At 37.6% G+C, this 22,357-nt stretch overlaps 1 protein-coding gene across 1 annotated transcript in view; it reads left to right on the top strand.

Moving 5' to 3' along the window:
* Positions 1 to 6,595, top strand: part of LOC129232147 (PC3-like endoprotease variant B) — a 34,667-nt gene extending 28,072 nt beyond the window's left edge. Inside the window, exons 6-9 of the mRNA XM_054866388.1 lie at positions 2,128 to 2,376; positions 3,804 to 3,904; positions 4,548 to 4,769; positions 5,937 to 6,595. Coding sequence (XP_054722363.1) covers positions 2,128 to 2,376; positions 3,804 to 3,904; positions 4,548 to 4,769; positions 5,937 to 6,321 — 957 coding nt within the window. The 3' untranslated portion in view covers positions 6,322 to 6,595. The remainder of the gene's footprint in view (positions 1 to 2,127; positions 2,377 to 3,803; positions 3,905 to 4,547; positions 4,770 to 5,936) is intronic.
* The last annotated feature ends 15,762 nt before the right edge of the window (positions 6,596 to 22,357 follow it).

Below are 22,357 nucleotides of genomic sequence, written 5' to 3'. Positions count from 1 at the left end.
ACAGACTGAGTGCTTTGTGTCCAGTATTTATTTTTATTGTAATTATTGCTAAAATCATTTCTTGCAAAACAATACATGGTTTTCGCTCAGATTTTTAATGCCTGAGAACGAAAACATCAAAATTCTTAAATTTAAAAGTAACAAACTCTATATTTAACATATTTTGTAAGAGACAAAAAATTTGAATTTAAGAATTATTACTTCGAATGTGCGTATATGATTACACATCTTTCTTTTTTCTTTTGTGTTTTTGAAAAAACATCGAATGTTTAATAGAGTTGAAGTAATGCAATGTCATTAGATTTTTTTTTCTCCTACATTTAATAGATCCCGTACCTTTTTCCTTTGCTGATGTTAAAACCCGTAATGTAGCCTCCCCTCATTTAAATATCCCATTGTAACAAAATTCAGTAGAATGTACGAATGAACTCGAACTTTTTTGGTCATATAGATTTCATGAGAAATGTGTTGGTATTGTCCGTTTTTCACCAGAAGGCACTTCACCCCGCCTCCTCGAACGCAGAGTTCCATTTTACGCTGGGGTGATCGGTACGCAATGCACGCGCTCCTAAATAAGACAACCTGACAGCCATAACTTGGGAGTGCTTTTTAATGTGCAAAAAATCTTACTGTCCTTTACATTAGTTGCTTCACTTGTCTGTTGTCATTTTAGTTATTCTTACATTTTAAAAACTGCTTCTTTTACAACAAAATGCTCTGATCCGAATATACCTTCTGCCGAAAACAGCGAAATAGAATCATGGGATACCACGTGACGAGGGAGGAGTCAAGTGCCTTCTCGTGGAAAACGGACAATAAAACCTTTCCCGAAACGAAAGTCTGGTTACGGCTCTGACTTTTGCATAGGTTGATTGCTTCGTCGTGTGTTGAACAATTGGACCAAAAATTTCCTCCGTTTTTACACGTATACACATTATTTAGGGCTGAAAATTTTAAAAATTTGCGGGTTTTATTTTTGAGCAAAACATTGTTTTCCAATATCTTTTTAATAGTTTTTTTTTTTTTTTTTTGAGCAATCACGATTGCTAATTGTTTTCACTTGACCGTCCTTGATGTTTGGTTCCTTTTTCAACGCCACCGTTCTCCGCAGGCGCGGCTCCTCCGGTCCTGACCAATGTTCCTCGAAATCCGTTTCTCTTGGTTAGTGGCGCCCATGTCCTACACGCGCCCTTATTTACACACATACATTGCACACACACGCCAACGTACATGCACACAAGTCTACGCACACACACAAGCCTACACATACACAACTATACACACGTAACCGCCCAAGAGGAGGGGCAGGCTTGGGGGGACAGGAGCAGTTTTTAGAAACAATAACTCCAATGAGTAGAGTCCTGCCGTAGCTCGTGATTGCGAGAAATATAATTTGAATTCAAAATTTCAGAATTCAATTTTTTTTTGTGAAGTTCAGTGCAGGACACACTTACTGCCCCCCCCCCCCTACTGTTGGTTTTTGGTTGATCGCAAGTGCTTTAACGCTGTTATATAGCAATTGTACCATCTACAATACATTGATTTCACTTACTATATAGCAATTGTACCATCTACAATACATTGATTTCACTTACCTTATAGCCTTGTCTAATGGTCAGAGAAATCTGACTGCTGATGGCGAGGTCCTAGGACAGCTTGGGCATGGCTTTTCTTTCTCTCTCCTGTCTTTGTCATTCTTTGTGTGCGGTTGCCTACCCTATAAACGGGTCCTTATGGCACGTGTGTACTGTGAAGGTCGGACTTCACACCAAATTATGGCGCGCAGTTGGAAAAGTGAACCGGCGCACTTCCTAAATTGCCAACCTAGCTGGCACAAAACAGCAACAACAACAACTTATTTTATACAACACGATGAGTTTTTGCTACGGCATAGTACGTTGTCTGGTCTAGGTCCTCGAACTTTCGAGTACACTCATTAACTTCAATTCAGTATCTTCGCAGACAAAACTCTCTCATTGTATTCAAAAGAACAGCAAATGAATCATCTTATCACTCCGATCAAAATTCTCAACGTTTTGTTCAATGAGAAGGGTCGACGGAATGTCAAGCAAGTAGCCTAGATCAGCATTTAGGCTACCTGTTGCTTAAAAATATTCTCCTTCGCAGGGTCGTCGAGGCAAGGGGGCCATCTATGTGTGGGCGGCAGGAAACGGCGGCGCTTACTTGGACAACTGCAACCTCGACGGCTACGCATCTAGTCCCTTCACGGTGACAGTGGGGGCCCTGGGGCCGGAAGGGCGCAGCGCATTCTATTCGGAGCACTGCGCGGCGGTCCTCGCCTCTGTCTATGTGGGAGGGCCCCATTATCCACCCTCCAAAGAAGACCTGGAAAAGGAAAGACAAAAGCCCAAAGTGGTAAGTTAGATTCCGTTTTGAGTAGTAGTCGTATACTACACTAGTTGCATTGCACGGCTTTGCCCGGTCTACCATGAAAATAAAAATTGTGTCAAGTGACTTATGCTCAACGATTAGGCTTAAATAAAAGAAAAAAAAACACCATGCAAAATTTCCCTTCCAAACAATGATAACAGTATTAAAATACTTTTAAGACATTAAAATGGAAAAGATGGATTTAAAAAGCATGATCATGGAAACATAAAATAAAATAAGTTTAAGAAATTAAAATCTGAAAGATACAATGGATTCAAAAAGCGTAACCATGGAAACGCGAAAATTAAATGGTTAACAACTTGAATGGAAATGGAATTTTTCGAACTTGATTTAAAAAGTCTTGTAATTTTTTTTTTCCTTTGGAGTTAGAAGCTTACTTTTTCAACCAAAGGTCCAGTTAGATCTGGAGTAAAAAATGTCGCCTTTTCCAATGGTGTCTGAAAAATAAAACTGTGGGACAATTCCTTCACTTTTTATTGAATCGGATAGAGACAGCACAGGATTACGCATAGGACACAAGTTTGGTTGATTGTTCCGTATCGACGCTAACTTTCAATAAAGTGATAATACTATTTCTCGATTTTTTTTTTTTGGCGAGAGATGTTTCGTATAGTTTGAGTTTAGATGATCACTAATAAATTATTGTACCAAAGGGGTGTGAAAACTTCATTCCACCTTTTCTAGGAGAAACATTAGTCTTGTATAACGAAGCAGTAAACTTCATTCCGCCATATTTCTTGGAGGTATATTAGCTCTATATAACGAAACAGAAAACTTCATTCCATATATTTCTGGGAGATACATTAGTCTTGTATAACGAAACAGAAAAATTCATCTGCTATATTTCCTTGGAAATGTTTTGTTGAGCAATCACAATTGGTTATTGTTTTCACTCGACTGTAGTTGATGTGTCTTTGATTTTATTTCTCTATGATTATAACGCAAACTTCTCTGGTCCACGGGCCTCAGCGAGCAAGTCCTTCCTCCTGGACGGTAGCAACCATGTCCCCCGGAATCGACTTTATTTCAACTCGACCATTTTGACTTGACACAATCTCCTTTAAAATAAAAACGGCATCCAGTACACAATGTCCAACATAGAGCACCTGTCACTCATTTAAATTTTGACGACTTGAACTCCAATTATTGTTTTCGCAATCGCGATTGCGATTGGAGCCATTTATAGAAACAAGAAACCCAACGAGTAGAGTTCGTCCTATCGCAATCGGTGATTGCGAAAAATATAATTTGAATTCAAGACGCCAAAATTCAAATGAATGCCAAGTGCTGGATGTTTCATTGCTTATTTTTTTTCCCGCCATTTTTTCTTTCTGTCTTCAACCATTTATCCGTAACAATGTCGACATCGTGGCTCTAATTTCCCGTTACAGGTCGTTCCGGAAGGAAGAGGGAAATGCCGACAGACATTCCAAGGAACTTCCGCAGCTGCACCCCTCGCGGCTGGAGCCATTGCACTTCTACTACAGGCAAAGTAAGCATTCAAAACAGTGAAAACTTACTTTGCTAATAAGTTTTTGTTGCTAAATGTTTAAACGGATCATAAGTATTCAAACTTTCATATAAACTATTGAGAAGTTAATATTTCTGCCCTTTGTATGGATAACAGCACTAGCATCATTCTATTTCAGAATTAACATGAAGTTTCGTTGCTGGAAAAGAATTCGCTTCCTCATGACATTTACGCAACAAAATTTCTTGAAAGACGGAAATAGAATTTCAAGTAACAATGCTATGTGTGGATAAAAATTGAATGTTTAAATGTTTAATGCCGAATTCTTGTTTAGCGAGATCTCAACTCAGGTACCGAAAGTCTCTTCAATAACTACTATGTAACGAGACATTGAATACTATGTAACGAGAATCAGCGTGTCAAAGACAAATAGCTTCCCACCCTTCACCCTTTTCCCCTTCTGGTTGGCATGGTTACGGCACTATGAACTTTTCCTTCACGTTGCTTCCACTTATGTTATGTGTTGCAGAAGCAACGTGGGGAAATAGTTCATGGTGCCGTGACCATTACAACCAGAAAGGAATAGACGGTGGAATGTGACAAAATTGTTTGACCTTGACACGCCGATTCTCGATGATGAACTACAATGAATGTGTGCTTTCAGTCCTTCTCTCGGATGGCGGGACGTACAGCACATCATTCTCAACACTTGCCGCATACCTTCCCCTGAAGAACACGGCTGGTTGTGGAATGCGGCAGGCTTTCATTTCCATCCCAAGATCGGCTGCGGCGCCCTTGATGTCGACAGGATGGTCGAGTCAGCTATTCACTGGAAGCCAGTTGGTCGCTTGAAAACGTGGAAGAGTGCACCAGTAAAAAGCAAAAAGTAAGATAAAGTATAAGAGTGGTCTGAAAAAAGGCGCACCCTACCCCCTCTTTATTTTTAACATTTTGTTAGTTATGTATGGATGTTTTTTCTGAATATCTGACGCGCTCGTTTTTTTTTCTTTTTCTTTTTTCTACCCCTTCAGATAGCCATCCCCCACCACGCAAATCGGCAGATTAACATACCTTCATAAATTCGACTCGCAGACAAAATGAAGCATAAAAACTATCAATACCTGACATGCTCCAGTATGTTCAATGTCCATCTAACTGCGTTTTTAAAATTTTTACATTTATGAATATCAGTAGATACTTTCCCCACCACAAAAGGGGAATAATATCTAACATTTTCTTCTTCTTATAACCTTAACCACACAATATTAGGTCCCCACGGCGATCGAGTAAATCCCCATTTAGCATTATGGGCTCCCCTACTATTGGGTATTATGCGACAAGTTACCGCCCTTAAGCCAGGGCTAAGGCAGAACTACACGCACCATTGTTGGCAGGTTTTTTTTCAGCAGTCTGCGACGCAAATTAAAAAATAGTCTACACGATAAACTGACAGAATCGATTAATTGTAAAATCTAAACCAGCACCGAGAAATGCTTAAGAACACGACGTTAATGCAACTACATGCTAGTGAATTATATCCCAGAAAATACGGTATAAATATTCATTAACTGAAGGTTTAGGTTTTTCTCGTGAAAAAATTAAGGTTTTTCTCTCACAACTATAAAATAGTCTGCAGACTTTCTCAAGAATCTGCAACGCACGTCGGACTGTTTCTACTACCGGGATTGCGAGTGCCATTTTTTTCATTTCATCATATACGCATCGCATAGAACATCGTCATCTCAGGATATGAGCAAGAAGAGACTAGAATTTAATCTAGTGTTTAATCTAAGATGGATTTTGTAACTTTTGCAACACAAAGTTATGTTATGCATGCAAAAGATGTAAAGACATAAAATGTGGAATGTTCCTCAAAATAAAGATACATATGGTAACATTAGCAAGACTGGAAATTCATTTTCGATTTTTTTTCTTTCTCCTTTTAGATGTCTTACTGTTGTACTGAGGTGACGATATATCGATATATAGATAGGATTTATTAATATATATCGTTGAATTTATGATTTATGAAATGAAATTTTTTTCTATTTAGGCTTCTTCTGGCGAGAAGGAACACATTCTTGGTAACAAATGTTAACAAATCTTCGATGCACCCAATTAACAAAATTAATCGGCTGGAAACAGTTGTGGCGACTGTTGACATTACAAATCTGCACTGTGGACACCTTGAAATGTCTTTGACGTCACCCATGGGCACACGATCCGCAATTCTGACGAGGAGGCCCTATGACAACAAAACAACCAGGTTTCCTCACTGGGACTTTACTTCACTTCACTTCTGGGGAGAAGATCCAGAAGGGAAATGGTTATTCGAAGTGTCTAATCATGGTTATGAAAACGGTTTCTTAAATTATTTCTCTGTCACGTTTTATGGAACGGAAGAAAAGGAACATCAGCCACAACCCAGGAAACACTAAGCAGAAACTGAAAATGTATGACAAACTGTTTTACTCCATTGACTGTATTCTTGGCAATGCGGACTGCCAACTCGCCAAAGTTCTTCGATTTCAGGAAGTGATAACGACTACAGTAGGTGCAAACCAAACCTGGCAGCACTGTAAAGGCTACGCAGATCCAAATCACAACATTACGACGCTGCCGGGGCCGTGGTAGCCCGATCGGTATAGTGTCGGATTCGGGGCCGGAGGGTCCTGAGTTCGAACCTCGATGGTCGAAGACCCACCGTCGTCATTAAAGGGGACTGGGCGACGTTAAATATGCTCGTGGTCTCAATGTCCTCCAAGTGAAACGATACCTCTGGTGGTGCTAGCACCAGGTAGCTATTAGCTCCTGGACTAGTTCTAAATTCTCATTAACTGTTCGATCCAGTGATGGTGCTGCCATCTATCGGTATAAAAAATAATGGAGGCAAGGCACTTAATATGCAGTCCTCGACATAAATACAGTTGTAGTCAGTTGTGACTCGGAATCGAAATACGACGCTGCCAGGTTAAATGTGGCCCAACTATAATGGTAACTGAAGGACTGAAAAGACGGAGTGCCCCTTCCTTGTCACCATAGCGAACATAAAATAAAGAAGCAATCAATAGCGGATACACGGGGAGGGTTATGGATTGCTGACAGTTGTATCCGTCCACAATATGTTCAAACACTTTTGGAATAAACTGTAAACGATTATACTGTCTAACCACGGATTGCATGGCAAGGCAAACATCCGGTTTACACGCGGAAATGGAAGCATCTATTAGTTTTCAGGGCTGTCAGATTTTGCAGATGTATGTTAGCCTCTAAATTAAGCAGAGTCTCATTCAAATGAGCGGAATACGCGCATAAAATTTTTATTTTTCCCCTCATTCAGATGGAGTCGCCTTAGCTGGATGTTTGCCAATTCCATACAATCCGTGGTCAAACAGTGGTAGTCTTTTCACTTCATTTATTATATTTGAAAGTAAATATTTGAACTACTAGGGCAGCGTTTCTTAAATTGTGTTCCGCGGAACCCCGGGGTTCCATGGGGATCAATCAAGGGTATCACGAAACTTGCTTTTTTTTCTACACAACTGTCAAATTAATCACTCAAAAATTAAGCTTGAGTTCAGTGTCTAATGAGTATTTTCCGCAGAGAAATTATCAATCGTGGATTAAAAAGCCATTTTATTGTCAATGTATGACCTTCAATGATGTCAGCTCCATAAAACGACTCTTTTATTGACATGGCAAATGATCCTTCCTTGCACCAGAAATTAAAAATAATACCATCCAGTGAAATTCTGGTGCAATTTTAAAGATGAATGTCAATTGTCACGAAATTTCTTGTTGGCATTTTTACTACTTGCAACGAAATTTATGTTTTCAACTTATCTGTCAACAAAAATTAAATATCACCACAGACATAGTACTGAACCTGATCTGAGAATGCAACTTTTTTCCAAAAAGCCTGATGTGAAGGATGTATCTGTCAAAGTAAAAATAAAAACTATATCATTTAAATAAAAACTTTAAAATTTTCTTTGAAACTAGTTTAGATAGTATTCAGAGAAATTCGAGTAAATTTTTAAATTCGTGTTTTAAGTCGAAAAATATTTTTTTCTGAACAAAAAAAGCTTTTATTGAAAGTAAAATGTTGCATGCAAACTATACTATTATGGATAACACAGGGGTTCCACGAAGAAAGTGGAGAATCAAAAGGATTCCACATATCAAACAAATTAAGAAACGCTGTACTAGGGTAAAGGCACCAGTAACAGACATGCTTAAGACATCGCTCTCAGATTAACTTAACTTTCTGAGCTTTCTAATGCATTTAGACTTTTAAAACTATTTTTCTCTCATGCAACTACATCTCAACTAACGTTTGGCTGCTTCTGGATCCTCTGAATGAGTTCATTCTGTGTTTATTTGCTCAATTTTGAAAATAAGGTCCGAGCCCCAATAACAGACACCGCAATTCTGATAATACCCAGTAACAGATGGGATGAGGAAAGGATGAGTAACGGACATAATTCCCCTTTTCTCTTCAAAATGAGCAAAAGTTATTTATTTCTAGATCTAGAACCTTATCAAATTCAAATGAACATGAAACACCGGCAGACCTCGTGGTGGCTGTTCATATAACCTTCCACCACTGCTTTGTAAATACCAACTGGCTCATAAAATTCACTCTGATAATACTAGATTTGCAACGTATTCAAGGATCGTAGCAACATCAGTTTTACCCGCATAGAATTCTTATTATTTAAATCCAAATTTACGACTGCCTGTTATACTGGACCCTCGTCTGTTATTGGTACCCAGAGCCCGATCATTCTGATATTGGACATGGGGCTCATTTGTATTTCAGGGCCCCCTAGGGCCCGACTAAGATTTTTGAAGACACTGCACATGAAATTCATTTTATCCACCTCCCGCCTCCTATAGTTCCGCATAGTCTGAAGCTATAAAATATTTCGATACTTGCGTATTAACACAACCATGCTAAATTTGGTGGTAACCTCATATCACAACGTTTAAAAAGTAGTAGAGATATAGTATACGATAATTATATAAGATGGGGTTAAACTTTGCCAGTTTACCGTAAATATCAAAAGTAGTTATAACTTTTAATAATAAATACAGACTAAACTTGGAGTGGTTTTGATATTTGCAAAGAGATCAATTTTTTAATGGGAATTTTTATCAACAAATAAAGAGATTGTTTCCTTGTCTTTGCTTTTGCAAAGATATCAATGACATCATTGTATTTTAGATTCTGAGTGAAATCACTATTTATTTTTAATTAGCGGTGATAAATTAAGGAGATTTTGTGCCCCCCTGAACCCTGAAATCAAAGAGCAGGGGCTAGTGCCCCGCATGCCCCTGCGGTAATCAGGCTCTGTTGGTGCCGTTACCCTGCTTCTTTTCATTGCTTATGAAATTCACTTGCAACACTTATGTCTTACTTCTTGCCGATTTGGTGCTTTTCATTGACACTCAAGCAATTTTTAGAAATGTTTCGTACCCTACACCGTAGGTTCGTTCATGGGAGGGGGCGGGAGCATCACCCTCTAAAATGGTAGTCTGCAGGACCGTCGCCATAGGGGGGGGGGGGTGAGGGGGGTGTCTCACCCTCCCAGAGATTTCATCCAGTCGGCAAAATCAGTTTAAGTCGGCATTTTCAATATTTCGGATTTTCAAAGCTTTTATTGATTGAATTTTTTTTTTTTTTAAGTTATTTTCATATTTCAAAGTTGCAAAAATCTAACCTTTTGGCCCCCCTTTGCGCAAGAGAAAATAATGAAAAGGATCTTTATTTACATTCATTTTCATTTTGCTCACACTACGTACAGCAAACACTATCATTCAGCATTCCTTCGCCGACTGTTCCCTCGAGCGTGCATCTTCAGGACGCTTCTCTTACCGAGTGCGTAAATACGGCACTGCCCAGTGCCTAATCATAAAATTCACCAGAGTCGGCATTTTTGAGGCCGTGGTAGCCTGATCGGTAAGGCATTGGACTCGGGGCCGGAGGGCCTCGGGTTCGATCCTTGCTGGTCGAAGACCCACCGTCGTCATTAAAGGGGACTGGGCGACGTTAAATATGCTCGTGGTCTCAATGTCCTCCAAGTGAAACGATACCTCTGGGGGTGCTAGTACCAGGTAGCTATTAGCTCTTGGACTAGCTCTAAATTCTCATTAACTGCCCGATCCGGTGATGGTGCTGCCATCTATCGGTATATAAAATAATGGAGGCAAGGCAGCCCTCGACATAAATGCAGTTGAAGTCAGTTGTGACTCTGAATCGAATCGAGTCGGCATTTTTGACTCATTAGTTTCAACATTCACGACACGAAGTGTTAGGTTTTTTAAAATATGTATAATACTCATATACACACATTTATAATTAATAATAAGCATTTACGTGAAGAAAGAAAACATGAAGAGTTTGTGCGGGTATGTATACCATGTTTGACTGCGCTTCATGTTCATTCTGATGAATTCATATCGCAGACACGAACATTTTTTTCATCTGCTCACTATGCCGATTGCTTACTTTGCGACAGCTCATTTTGCCGACACGATAAAGCATCGATCCCCTCAGAAAGTTCATCTATAGAATCGGCATTTTTGCTTTTTCAATTGATTCTAGATTCAAAATATTTGAGTGCAAAGTAATGTGTTTTAATAATGAAAGAAAAATCAAAAACATGTATATATTAGTATAGTTTGTATAGGCATGTCTAGTGCATCCTGTGATCATACTGAAGACTGTTCTTCTGAAAGACATAATCAACTCACCAACTGCTAATTGCACCGTATTCCCAATTTACCGACATTCATATGAACAAAATTTGATTTTGCCGACACTGATCCATTGAACTTAAATTTTTGGAAAATTCTCAATTTGGGAGAAGTTCTCAATTTGCCGAAGAATAAAATATGGGTATGCAACACTGTTAAAACTACAGGTTGCGATTGGCACCTTTCAGTGGTGAAACGCTTGTTCACCAGCGACACCCGATAGAGAGCCGAAATTGCACCCTTAGCAAGGGTGAAAAACTGGCTCCCTTCACCCAACGTACACCGTAGGTGAAAGATGGTACTCTAGGTGAGAAAAATGGCATCTTTATTGCTTCCTAGAGAGATCCCTCCCCCCCCCCCCCCGTGTTTGCGTTTTTTAATACAATTGTGTTTTATTTATTTTGATTTATATATACGAAGGCATTTGATCACATTTCAACTTTCGATCATAGTTTAGAAGTGTTCATGACTTTAATTTGTCTGTTCGTGCACTAACTTTCTTATATTCACACTTGGATTGCTCAGTAATGAATATGTTGTTGACTACTTTTACTGCATGATCCGTACTGGAAATTAATAGGGAAGGTAGTTATCAATCATTTGTCGGAACAACCAGAAATATTAGGTAACATTAGATTAGAATCGTGGGAAAATAAAAGCGTTCATAAACGTTTAAAATTTTAATCGAGCGTAACATATCAATACTTATTATAAGATTCGATTTTTGAGTATCCCTATGCGTACAAGATAAATACTAATTTAAAAGCCCTTCTTTACAATGTCAAGTTTTCCGTCAGATTAAAAATAAAAACGAGTAGATAACTACATTCGCTTCATGCAATAACGCCTAAGAAAGATACGTTAACCAAAACACGATGTGAAACTCATGAGTCAAACGCTGAGTGAGAAAGATGCTTTGTTCGTGGTATTTCATTTGAGAAGAAATAGATATTGGTATATTGGCTGCTCACGTCGATGCATTTTTATTCCGGAATTAGCAATTCAATTATCAGCTGATTTAAACGTTTTTATTTTTAATGTTGTTGTTGTTCAAGATAGTACTGATAAATAGTTTTAGATAACAGTTTTGCAGGATATAAATAGCAAGATATTAAATATTTAATAAGGTAAACGGAACAATAAGTAGTTATCAACATACTTTAAACACTTTAAATATGTTCGAAAGCTCTAAGTGCTACAATATGATCAAATGCCTTTACTTACGCGATATTTCGAAGATTAATCCACGAAATTTTCAGTTTTGTACTTCATTCAATGTGAAAGCAAATTTCGTTGCAACTTCCTTCGTTCGCCATTCAAACTGAAGTCGTCGTTGGACGATAAGTCAGAGCGCATGCGCAATGAGTCGCTCTCCTATTGAATCACTTTTGTTAACGTCGTTCACCCACTGAGGAACCAAAAGCACCTTGACGACACTTCCTAGCCTCCGTTTCACCCCGCGGCACTGTTTTTTCACCCTAGGGTGAAATTCTTTACCCCTGTGGCACTCCTGGTTTTAACAGTGAATGCACACATGAGAAGGAAAATTCAGGAATTAAAAAAAAAAAAAACAATAATGTCCCAAAACTTGCCGAATCATTAAACAAGTTTTGCCGAATAAGAATATTTTGCTGAGGCCACAGGGTCAGTCGGCAGTTTCAGCTACAATCGGCAATTTTTATTTTTAGAGTTAATTCTGAATTTCATGGAAGTTTTGGATTTGAACGTTAAGTCCGACATTCGTAAATTCTAATCGAGTGTTTATTCTGTAAAATCTAAACAGAAAACGAAACCTTAATATATTATTTAGAAATTACCCGAGAATCTGTATTGCACATTAAGATTACCAAACTATGAGCAGTCATGATGCACATTTCAAACATTTTTTTTTTAAATTATTATTTAGAATTATTACTTGAAAAACCCAGGGAACTTCTCAGTTTAAAAATACAATAGCTTCTGGCCGTCGATACATTTATGAAATTGTATCATCAATAAAAACCATATCAAAGTGGAAAACATACATGGGATGCCGAAACTAAAGCAAATTAAAATAGAGAGAAAGATAGGGAAAATATTGCAATACAATGTTACATTTGTACTCATAAGTGTTTATTTTTGAAACAAACTTCTGAACCCACATTAAGCACTATTTCCACTATTTCTACCCTAACGAGTAAAAATCGAAATAGTATTTTACTAGCTGCGATAATTTGTTGACCACACAAGTATCAGGACATTTGTCCGTCAATTGTAGTACTCAGAAATGTCGCCGGCGAGACGGCGTAGTCATGTGGGGGGTTCATAAGAAAGACCCGTTTGGCACCAGAAACACACAAATGTCGGAGCTTCAGGGGGGCCGTGGTAGCCCGATCGGTAGAGTGTCGGATTCGGAGCCGGAGGGCCTCGGGTTCGAACCTCGATGGTCGAAGACCCACCGTCGTCATTAAAGGGGACTGAGCGACGTTAAATATGCTCGTGGTCTCAATGTCCTCCAAGTGAAACGATACCTCTGGGGGTGCTAATTTCAGGTAGCTATTAGCTCCTGGATTAGTTCAAAATTCTCATTAACTGTTGGATTCGGTGGTGGTGCTGCCATCTATCGGTATAAAAAATAATGGAGGCAAGGCACTTAGTATGCAGATCCCTCGACATTATACAGTTGTAGTCAGTTATGACTCGAAATCGGAAATCGGAGCTTCAGGGTCTTTTCCACTGAAAACGTTTTTCTGGAACTAGGAGCTCGAGGGAAAATTAGGGAAATCCTAAATCAACTGTTCTTGTGTGCGTTTAGTTTAGAATGGTTTGTCCGGAGCCCTGCTGTGTGACCTTTCCGCCATAAGAAGAAAATGGTTATTGGCGCTGGTGGAGCCTTGATGACAAAAGTTGCATTGAGTTTGATTTTCATTGCTGGACTGCATCAAGGAGTAGAGCAGACGACTTGAATGACTATCCTACGTAGGGGAGAATTATTTTGTTTATTCAGCACTGCACAAAAGAAGTTTAGTTGAAATTTTGAACTTCACTTTGCAAATGAACGAGCAAAATTCTTTTTGTGGCAAGGAAGGGAAAATCTGAAAGCATTTGATAAGTTTGAGGAAAAAAAACTTATTGAAATGCAGCAGAAGAGGTATGATTATTTTTAATGTAATTTTTCAAAGCTTTATTTTGAGCTTATGTTTTTTATATATCTTCCATTAAAATATTGAAAAATAAAAGCTGTAAATTGGATGCAGGCCGGGATGGAAAAATGGATGTCTATTGGCCCCTGTTACACATTCGCAGTGTTGAAAGTTTTAAAAAAAAAGAAAAGAAAGAAAATTAAAGAAAGAAAAAGAAAACAAATAAATGTTTTTTTTTCTGTAAAATTTAAGAAAATGCAATCTTAAAATATTATTTAGGAACATTTAAAAATGTACATCATTAAAATTACCAAACTAAAGGCAGCTGAAATACGTTTCAAACACTTTTTTAACCAATAAAGTAGAAAAAAAAAAGTAGTGAGTGCGGTATTGAAACGCATAACAAACTTCAGTTTAAAAAAGTGGATAAATAAACGAACAAGACAGTTTCCGAGGGGCAACCCTCACATCCTTCTACTTTTTTACATACTTCTACTTTTTTATATAAACCACGATATCATCACGGAAATCAGAGTAAAGTGGAGCAAAGTAAAGACCACCAAAATATGTTTCGAATAGAGAAAAATATTTAAAATTTAGTAATGAAAAGTCACACCAGTCGCTCTAACGGTAAAAAATTAAAGCTAAATAAAAGTTATCGATAAATGCAGGCATTCAGGATTCCTGATTTTTAAGGGCAAAAAGTTATCAAAGCTATCACTGCAAAATACGTCGTATGAAACTTCAATTTTTGGTATTCAATTTCAAAAAGTGTTCGGGAGAGAGTCTCTGATTCTGAACCTCGTTAACCAAAGATGGCCTACCATCGCATTTTTAAGACCTCAATTTTCAAAAATTTTCGAGAGAAATCAGCTGATACACAACTTTTCCTAACAACACTTATGATCGTTTGACGTTTAAAACTATATGTTTAGGACTACAATTCGAAAAAATTCTGTGGAAAAATTTCGATCCCCCTTTCTCAAACCCAGTGGCGTAGCCAAGACTCTTTCGGACAAGGCTAGATTCTTACCTTTAAGAGATTATCACATTAACTAGAAAGTCGACCGTCGAAATATGACGGGTGAAAATTGCTTCTACATTTGAACGAAGCAGTTGCCTGTTTGATGATATTTTGATAGTTGAAATTTTAACCCTAACACCAGTGGATTAACCCTAAACTCCAGTAGATTGCGTTCATAGTTAACCGCTTTTTCGTTTCTTCATTCCCCTGAACAGACTGTAAATCGGTTGAGTTACCGGATCCAGTTCAGCCTTGTCACGATAAAGCCTTTCCCTGCATGTGTGTTAAACATTACCAAAATATATTATCAAATTATCATGCCAAAGCGCGAGTTTCATTTCTGAAACACGCGGGTTACTCGATCATAGGCTATTATTTATATGAGGATTATTTTTAATTTAATTGCTAAATAAGCTTCATTAAAAATTATGCTAATAATTGGTAGCTTTTAATTAGTAATTAGTAATTTAAATTTCCAGTGCACTCATATTTGTGAATCTGGGTATATTAAAAAAGATATCAATAGTCGCAAAATGTATGCAAGAGTATTATGATTAAAACTTAACTAGGAGACAGAAATACTGAAATGTTTTCACCTACAATAATGTTAATGATTCACTTAAACATGCTCAGAAAATATTTTTAAACATTAAAAATTGAAATAGCTCTTTTTTTTTTCCTTTTTAGTTATTTATAAATAAGACTTTGATTTCACTGTGTGCTGACATCAGACAGAGTTAGACCATTTTGACGCTCTTAACCATCAATACTGTTCTTTAAATTGATCCTCACTCGTTAAATGTCGAAATTGTACTTTCAGTTGCTGCCATAGATTCTAGGGGGCTTGTAAAAAGAGCAGAATGCTATTATTTGGGAAATTGACGTAAAAATCGTAATTTTAGGCACCATTTGGTAATGTGGAAAGAGGATTTGGAGTACCTCTTGGAATATTTGTAAAATTGAAGTCAGTTTTAGGACTATCTTTGCTGATATTAGAGGATTAAGAGTTTCTCCCGGAAATTTTTCGGATTTGGAAGTTTTCAAAACGCAATTTTAGACAATTTTTGCAGACGTTAGGTGAGAGGGGGTTTTTTTCAGAATTTAACTCGGCAAAATTTTGAGCAATTTCAGGCTACCTTTGACATTTGAGAAAGCGTGTGGCTCGGGAACCCTCAACTGGATTTTTTTTTAAAAATTGGAATCCTAAAACGCGTTTGAGGCTAATTTTGATGATGTTTGGGAAAATATAGGTCTTGGAGGATGTCTCAAGAAAATCTTTGATTTTGGAAAGGGGATGAGGGAGTTGTTCGAAATTGGAGGCCTGAAAGCAGGGCCGCCGAGAGCCAAGGCGGCTGGATCCCTTGTTGGTTGTTGGTTTGCTTTCTGGGCCCTTTCCTCCCTTAAAACTGATAAAATTTATACTAGTCTGATTTCGAGCCGGACCCACTGGTCAGACCCCTAGTTTCCTACTAGGTAGACATGGCCTCTCATCGCCAAGGGACTTTTAAACTAATGTTTCGTGACCTCAAAGGAAGAGATAGGTTTCCGTGGTTCTCGTAGCAAAAAATGCAATTTCAAGCCATCTTTGGTGCTGTTCGGAGAAGAAATAAAGTGTCCGGGAGCTGTGTCCCTGCTTAGAAAACTATGTTCATATTTCAGACTATGTTAAAACATTAGAAAACTATGTTCGGTGACGTTAGATGAGGGACAGGAGGAGAAAGTCTTACCGAAAATAGTTTCAAATTTAAGACTCAAAAACCCCACTTTTGGAGACAGAAAAGAAATGTTAAAGTTTTTCGAGGGACATCCTCTGAACATCATCACAGATCGTGTAAAAATACGTTTTTCGAACTTCAATCTCAGAAATTTTCGGGGATGAGCCTTTTAACCTCCCTCTCCCCCCTCCCAACACTAAAAAGATGTCATTCACCTCTTCTTTCCTTAATATGATTAATAGTGGTTTATGATTGCCTATGGAAGTTTAATTTCACAAAATTGCACAGGGAGTGCCCCTGGGCCCCATCCCTTCCCCTAACGGATCCAAAGATAGCTTAATATCGCATTCTTAAGTCTTCAGTTTCGAAAAATTTTCCGAGCCTGCTCTCACCCTAACATCGTCAAAGGTAGTCTAAAATTTCGTTTTCAGAATAACAATTTTTTAAATTCTCAGGGGGAGAACCTCCCGAACCCCGTTATTTCTAACCTTCCATTATTATCATGGTATGACTCATATTATATTCTCTATATCAGTGGCGTAGCTAGACCCGACTTTCGGGGGGGGGGGGGTTACTTCTTTTATATACTGTATATATATATATATATATATATATATATATATATATATATATATATATATATATATATGTATAATCGCTTGGAATTTTTTCCTTTTCTTTTTTCTTTCTTTCTCTTCTCTCTTCTTTTTCTCTTTTTTTTTGAGACTAACTTTTCGGGGGGGGGGGTTTGTCCCCAAAAACCCCCCCCTTAGCTACGCCCCTGCTCTATATCATATTATATACTCTATTTTTCGGCACACAATGCAATTCTCCTGATTTGTATACTTTTAACCTTATTAGTGCGCTATGGAAATATTCAATCAGAAACAAGGTATTTTTCTAGCCCTTTTTTCTAGCTAATCTGCCACTGTCAACTGGACATCTGTCAGTACCTACGCTCTCACCTACAGTCTCCATACCATAAAAAGCCTAAAACTGCATTTTTAAAACTTTAAGTTTGAAAACTTTTCGGGGGATTGCCCCCGAATCCCCCCCCCCATTACTTTTCTTCACGTAAACAAAGATAGCATAAATCTTTATCTCTAGAAATCTTTACACAAAAGCACCCAAAACCATCCTTTCCATAATAAAGCCTAAAATTGACCCCAGCGGAAAAGATAATGAGAAGAAACCTGCACCCTCTCTTTCTTAAAATACACAACAAAGCCTAAAGTCACCTTTTTCGGATTCCAATTCAGGAAATATTTCGGGGAAGAGCAGTATATATTGACTTTTATGGAAACTAATGCATCCCTTAGCATTACTAAAGCAGCATAGCATTACTAAAGACTTCAATCCGTAAGAAATTCCGGTTAAAGGCAATTATTTATATATATATATATATATCAGTGGCGTCACTACGGGGGGGCCAGGGGAGGTCCGCCCCGGGTGTCACCCGTCTGGGAGGTCACGTTTGCACCAAGTGTAATTGCAAGTTTTTTGAGAAATATGCACCTAAAATGCATTTTTAAGACTACAAATTTGGAAATTTTCCGGGGGTAAACCCCCGGACACCCCATTTTTATTCGTTTCTTGTACATTAGCACGCTTAAAATTTCGTTATTCTATTTTGAGACTGATATACATATTCAAATACAACATCACGCATGTTTTATTTGAAATCGCTGCATACGGCTGGCTCCCCATCGTCGATTTGCAGAAGGCATGCCGTGATATCAGCAAATCAACACGGCTGTTGAAAAAAGCTACCCTCATCCTACAGCACTTCGGATCGTCCACACACACACCGATGCGAATTGAGGAAATGACTTTATCAATATTGCTATCTACCCCTTTACCGATAATAGATAACAAACCCCACGTGCGAGTATTATTCACCCCCTAGCCTACGTCTTTCAAGTGTCGTCACTGTTTCTGACCCATTAAAATTAGTTCACGTTTCTCAAATATCAAGCACATAGATCGACAATAGCCTGATGTCAGGTTTTCCAAACAAAATTTTAGATTTTAATTCGTAGTTTCGAATTAATTTCTTTTTCATTTCAAACTTATAAAAAAAATTTCCAGCTTGTAAGAATATTTCTTTCAAAAACAGATTTTTGATTCAAAACAGTATTTTTTCAAACTTGTAATATTTTTCTACTTAGAAAATGAAATCAAAAAATTTTGTTTTCTTCAATCATATAAAATGTTTTTAAGAAATAATTTCTCAAACTTGTAATATTTTTCTACTAATTTAAAAAAAATCAATTTTTTTCAATCATATAAAAATAAATTTTTAATCTTACAACAATAAATTTTTCCACAAAAATATTTTTTTCAAAACAAAAAAAAAAAAAAAAAAAAAATAATAATAATAATATTTTTGTAACATATTATTTTTTTTTTCTTTTCAATCTTTTTTTTTTTTTTTTTTGCAAAACTATTTGTTTTTTTTTTTCAAAAATTACAAAATAAAATTTTTTCAACTGAATCTTCAAACGAAATGATTTAATTAAATTTAAAACTCAATATCACTTGTACTCTTAGTATTAATAACCAATAGCACTTAACCATTTACTCTTTGCACCAGGGTCGGACTGGGTCCTCAAAAAGGCGCATACCCCAATTTTTCTGAAGGCGCATGCCAATGGGGGGGGGGGGGGGATCGTGGAAAGGATATAAGACGATCATTTTAGAGGAGCGATCAGTGGCGGATCCAGACGATCCTGTTGAGAGGGGCGATTGCTTAATTCATTAAGGAGGGGGAGGGTGGACTAATGAAAATAATTTTTTTTAAAAAGTTAAAAATTTGGGTAACAATTTTTTTTTCCGCTCGAATAATGTGTAATGTGCTTCGCTCAAAGAGTTTGAATGAAAGTTATAAGTGTTTCGAGTATCACACACACAAGAATAAAAAAACTGAAAAAAGAGTTTCCAATTATCTAAATTAAACCTTTTAACTTTTGATTCGTTTGGAAATTCGTGAAGTTTTTTCAGTTGTTATTCAGGTTCTCAATTGTTTTTTTTCCTTATAAAAGAAAGGTTGCAGCAATAAAATGGCATCTTTTTTTACCAGTTTACGTACCGAACATAATGAAATACTAAAATTGCATTTGTAAATAAAATTTGAAGATAGTTTTGGATTTGTTTGTTGATTGAGTTTTGTTTAATATTCGCGCAAAGGAAGAAGTGTTTGCAGGCTTTCTCCCGAAAATTTTTGTTCGGAACGCATTTTTAGACTATTTGGAGGTTAACAAGTAAAACGGAGGTTTGGGGGGTCCCGTTCCGGAATTTTTTTTTAATTTAAGGGTATATTTTCGAAAACACAATTATTTGCTATCTTTGTGTTCTTGAAGGAAAAGATGAGAGACGAGTTCTCCCCAGTTGTTTTATGATAGCTTCAAAACGCAATTTTAGTGTTGCTAAAAACCAGGGAGTTCGGGGGCTTACCCCCGGAAATTTTTTTTGTAATTGAACTCCTAAAAACGCAATTGTAGACCATCTTTGATGACGTAGCAGAAGACATGGGGTTCAGAACTTTTCAACAGAAACTTTTCGATGTTAGGAGTTCCAAAAACGCTGTTTTAGACAATCCTTGAATGATGTTGAAAGATGAGGAAAGAAAGACATTGGGGCTCCTCTCCGAAAATTTTTTGAAATTGAAGTCTCAAAAACGCAGTTGTAAGCCAATTTTTATGACGTAGGGGGAAGGAACGGGGTTTGGAACTTTCCATCGGAAATTGTTGGAAATTGGAGCTTTGAAATACGATGATTAGCCATCTTTGGTAGCGCAAAGGGAAGGGATTGAGTCCGGAGTAAACCCTCAAATTTTCAATATTGAAACTTCAAAAACATAAGTTAGTGGGTTTTCATTGACGTTAGGAGAAGGACTCGAGATAGAGGGCTCTCCCCCGTAATGTTTTCGGAACTGAAATTCTAAAAACGTAATTGAAAGCCCTCATTAACGACATTTTCGAAAAAGTTTTCGATTTCGGCGATTTTTTCGAAATTGAAGCTCCAAAAATTCAAAAGTTTTGACAATCTTCGATGGCATTGGAGAGAGGGGGTTGAGGAACTTTCCCCTGCAAAATTTTCGGAATTAAAGTCATAAAAATACAGTTGTAGACGATTTTTCGTGATGTGTTGGGGGGGGGGTGGAGAGAGAGAGAGAGAGAGTTTGTGACCTTTTCCCGGAATTTTTTTAACAGAATTTTAGACGATTTTTGTTTATTTGGGAGAGGAGAGATTTTGTGGACTTCCCATTGAAGTTGTAAAATCTTGACTGTAGGCCATCTTTGTAAACTTTTAGGGGAAAGCACGTTTCATTAGTTTTTTCAATCAAGTGCCAAAAACGGCAATTTAGAAAAAAATAATGAATAAGTACATTCCGAATTTCTGAAGTCGCCCAGTGGTTTGATTTCGCATCTTCTGAGAGAGATTTTTTTTCACTCGACATTGATGTCAAGTGGTCATTATGTTATAAAATGCACTGCTACATATCTATACGAAATTCAACTTTTCCACTATGAAATTCATTAAAACTAAGTGTAGAAAAACTCGCTGACAAAGGTCCTAGACAACTGCATTCAAACGGCAACCCCTACCGACTCCACCAACAATAATAAACTTCTTCTTGTTATTCAAAAATGCAGTTTTAGACTGACTTCGATGATGTTAGAAGATGAAGAGAGAAGGTCTAGTGGCGTTATCTCCAGAAATTGTTTTTAATTTCAATCTTAAAACGCTATTGCCGTCCATCTTTAATGACGTTAGGGAAAAATTATGCGATTCGAAACTTTCTTCCAGAACGTTTTCGAAATCGAAGTTCCAGAATAGGCAGTCTTTTTGATTGAAGATTCGAAGGTCTATCCCCCCTTGATTTTTTTTTTTTTTTTTTTGAAATAAGAGTCTTAAAAACACTCTTGTTGGTCATCTTTGGAAAAATTACGGAAAGGGAGGGGAGATGGGATAGAAGGAACTTTTCCCGGCAATTTTTCGAAATTGAAACTCAAAAGACGGAAAATTTTAGACGATAACATTAGGGAAACCGGGCTCGGAGGAAAATTTTCGAAGCTTCAAAATGAGGGGAAGGTGTGGGAGCTTTCGAATCAATTAGAAAACTTCGTTTTGAATTTGCAAGACAAGTTTTTTTTTTCGTCAGCGAAGGCGTTTGTATTGCATTTCATCTTAAAAAGTAGGAAGGGCGCACCTGCCCTCGGGCAGGTTGGCAGGCGGGCCAGTCCGAGCCTGCTTTGCACAGTATTAATTAACACACACGCATTACAAATAATAATAATAATGTTTAAGATACTTACAAATCATCCACTCAAGCTTTCAAATATCCATCTAGCATGTTATTGTTCATTCGTGTGAGGGAACTTGTAATAAAACTTTACTCATCAACCGAAATTATAAGCGAAAATATCACATTTTTAGCACTTAATATAATCCTACAATTAGCAAATTGGTTTTAACTTTGAATTTAAGAAAAATAAAAACTATTACACACTATTATTCTGCGGCCGTGGTAGCCCGATCGGTAGAGTGTCGGATTCGGGGCCGGAGGGTCCTGGGTTCGAACCTCGATAGTCGAAGACCCACCGCCGTCATTAAAGGGGACTGGGCGACGTTAAATATGCTCGTGGTCTCAATGTCCTCCAAGTGAAACGATACCTCTGGGGGTGCCAGCACCAGGTAGCCATTAGCTCGTGGACTAGTTCTAAATTCTCATTAACTGTTCTATCCGGTGATGGTGCTGCCATCTGTCGGTAGATAAAATAATGGAGGCAAGGCACTTAGTATGCAGTCCTCGACATAAATATAGTTGTAGTCAGTTGCGTCAGTTGTGACT

Source organism: Uloborus diversus, unplaced genomic scaffold, assembly GCF_026930045.1.
Source record: "Uloborus diversus isolate 005 unplaced genomic scaffold, Udiv.v.3.1 scaffold_11, whole genome shotgun sequence".
NCBI lineage: Eukaryota > Metazoa > Arthropoda > Arachnida > Araneae > Uloboridae > Uloborus > Uloborus diversus.
The sequence above is the reverse complement of the archived record's forward strand: the minus strand, read 5'-3'. Positions and strand labels throughout refer to the sequence as shown.